General features: G+C 60.6%; 1 protein-coding gene across 1 annotated transcript; it reads right to left on the reverse strand.

The window, feature by feature from the left end:
* LOC105310783 lies at positions 1–2040 on the reverse strand. Its single transcript, XM_011386894.2, has 10 exons — positions 1991–2040; positions 1830–1874; positions 1601–1654; positions 1256–1354; positions 1125–1169; positions 928–1026; positions 741–794; positions 469–576; positions 337–390; positions 1–53 (listed from the first exon to the last, which is right to left on the reverse strand). The coding sequence occupies exons 2-9, from the start codon at positions 1859–1861 to the stop codon at positions 348–350; spliced, it is 534 nt and encodes a 177-aa protein (XP_011385196.1). The 5' UTR covers positions 1862–1874; positions 1991–2040; the 3' UTR covers positions 1–53; positions 337–347.
* Positions 2041–2066: the final 26 nt, after the last annotated feature.

Raw genomic sequence — 2066 nt, forward strand, 5'->3', positions numbered from 1 at the left:
GGAGAGCCTTTGGGGCCAGCAGGGCCAGGAGAACCACGTTCACCAGCGGGACCCTGGTTGGAGGGGAGGTCACAGGAACAGTTAGGGTCTCAAGTCTGGGCCTCTTTACCAGGGGCCAGAATCTTCTTCCTCCCAGGGAGGTGGGGGACTTTGAGGGGCATTATTGGAGGTGGGAAGGTCAAGGGGAGGCCAAGTGTGAAGAGGGAAGTCTGCAGCCACAGCATGGAATACTAATGACTGGGATAGGATGGGTACGAGGGGGCTGATGACAACTGTAAGAAGGAAGTAATAGGCAAGAAGCAGCAGGGTCAGCCTCTAGCCGTGATGAGTAGTTACCTTGGGACCAGCTACACCATCTGCACCAGGAAAACCACGGCTACCAGGTCCACCCTGCAGGAGGAGAGGAGGTCAGTGAGCTCAGACGTGGGACACCGGACTGGCACTGGGGGCGGAGAAGAGGACACTTACACGCTCGCCAGGGGGTCCAGGCAGGCCGGAAGGTCCGGGTTCACCCCGGGCTCCTCGCTTTCCTTCTTCTCCAGCAGGGCCAGGGGGTCCTTGAATACCAGTGGGGCCCTGGAGAGAGCAGAGAAGAGGGGACAGCCTGTAGAGAGGGCCCGTCCTGATGCCAGCTCCAGAGCCGGCTGGAGCCTAGCCTCCAGCACCAGGCGCTCCCGGCCCTCCCCGAATCTCCCTCGAGGCGTTTCCAGGCAGGTGGGCTGAGCCGCAGGGGGACTTACGGGCTCTCCCTTGGCGCCAGCGTCTCCTTTGTTGCCAGGAGCACCAGGTTCACCCTGTGTGGGGGGAGGAGCAGAGGTTGAGCAGAGTGTTGGGGCAGTTCAGTTGGCCTTGATCTTCATGCTTCCTAGGGGACGGCTGCAGTGGAGCCAGTGCAGAGTTGGGCATGAATGAGAGAGTGGTACTTACGCTGTTACCCTTGGGACCAGGGGGGCCGCCGGGGCCCTGGGGTCCAGAGGGGCCTCTGGCACCAGGAAAACCGGGAGCACCAGCAATACCAGGAGCGCCCTGTAGGGGGCAGAGCAGGTTGAGCTTAAGGAGTGGAGGGCACAGGGCAGGTGGGAGGTGGGCATCAGGGACAGCTCTGAAATCCATAGGATACTTACGTTAGCACCTTTAGCACCAGGCTGTCCATCAGCACCAGGGTTTCCCTGTGGCACAGAAAGAAGCAAGTGAGTGACAGGCAAGGGTTCTGAGCTGGGGAGGGGTACAGGGCCACTGAGGAGGCAATACTCACAGCAGGGCCAGCAGCACCAGCAGGGCCAGGAGGGCCTGGCTCACCACGCACGCCCTGGGGACCTTCAGAGCCCCGGGATCCTTGGGGACCAGCTTCGCCCTGGATGAGAAGAAAGGACTTGTCAGGAGCCACCCTAGGAGCCCAACCTCACCTTTGGATGGTGTGTGGTGAAGAGCGGGGACAGAAGACCAAGAATCAGGACTCTGAGATCAGAAAAAGGGACCCCAGGACAAAGATGCTGGGGAATGGGCTTCTCTCTTGCCCACTCTGGGTCCCTCTGGTTTGGGGAGCAAGAAGATCCCTCGGCCTGTGGGAGCTATGCTCAGAAGAGGACAGGGGTCTCACCTTAGCACCGACAGCACCGGGGAATCCAGGAGGACCGGCGGGACCAGTGGGACCCTGTGCATGAAAGGGAGATGTTAGCAAGAAGGAAGGTGGCAGCTGCAAGTCACGCTTGGGACAGAAGAGGTCTCGGAGTTCAGACCAACACAGCCTACCCCCAGTGTCATCCCCAAGAGATGACGCTGAGACCCCCACCCACTCCCAGGCACTGAGGTCTAGGGGTCATACTTACGGGAGGTCCAGCAGCACCAGTAGCACCATCATTTCCACGAGCACCCTGCAGGACAGAGGGGAAGCCCCGATTATGTCCACTGAGCACTGGTTGGTCCTTGTAACTCCTGAGGGAAACCCTTTCAGATCCCAGGGATCCCCCAAGGGGCCAGGAGTACTCACAGCAGGGCCAGGGGCTCCAGGGCGACCTCTCTCACCAGGCAGACCACGGGGGCCCTGACAGCAAAACCAAGAGAAG

This window comes from Pteropus vampyrus, unplaced genomic scaffold, assembly GCF_000151845.1.
Source record: "Pteropus vampyrus isolate Shadow unplaced genomic scaffold, Pvam_2.0 Scaffold11448, whole genome shotgun sequence".
In the NCBI taxonomy this organism is placed as follows: domain Eukaryota; kingdom Metazoa; phylum Chordata; class Mammalia; order Chiroptera; family Pteropodidae; genus Pteropus; species Pteropus vampyrus.

What these genes read in the sequence shown, in the direction of transcription:
- LOC105310783 (XM_011386894.2), bottom strand. Translation starts at nt 1,861, where the DNA reads ATGATGGTGCTACTGGTGCTGCTGGACCTCCC. An exon ending in CTGGTGCTGCTGGCCCTGCT is followed by an intron (nt 1,170 to 1,255) that starts GTGAGTATTGCC and finishes TCTGTGCCACAG; the next exon opens with GGAAACCCTGGTGCTGATGG. An exon ending in CTGGTGCTAAAGGTGCTAAC is followed by an intron (nt 1,027 to 1,124) that starts GTAAGTATCCTA and finishes TGCCCCCTACAG; the next exon opens with GGCGCTCCTGGTATTGCTGG.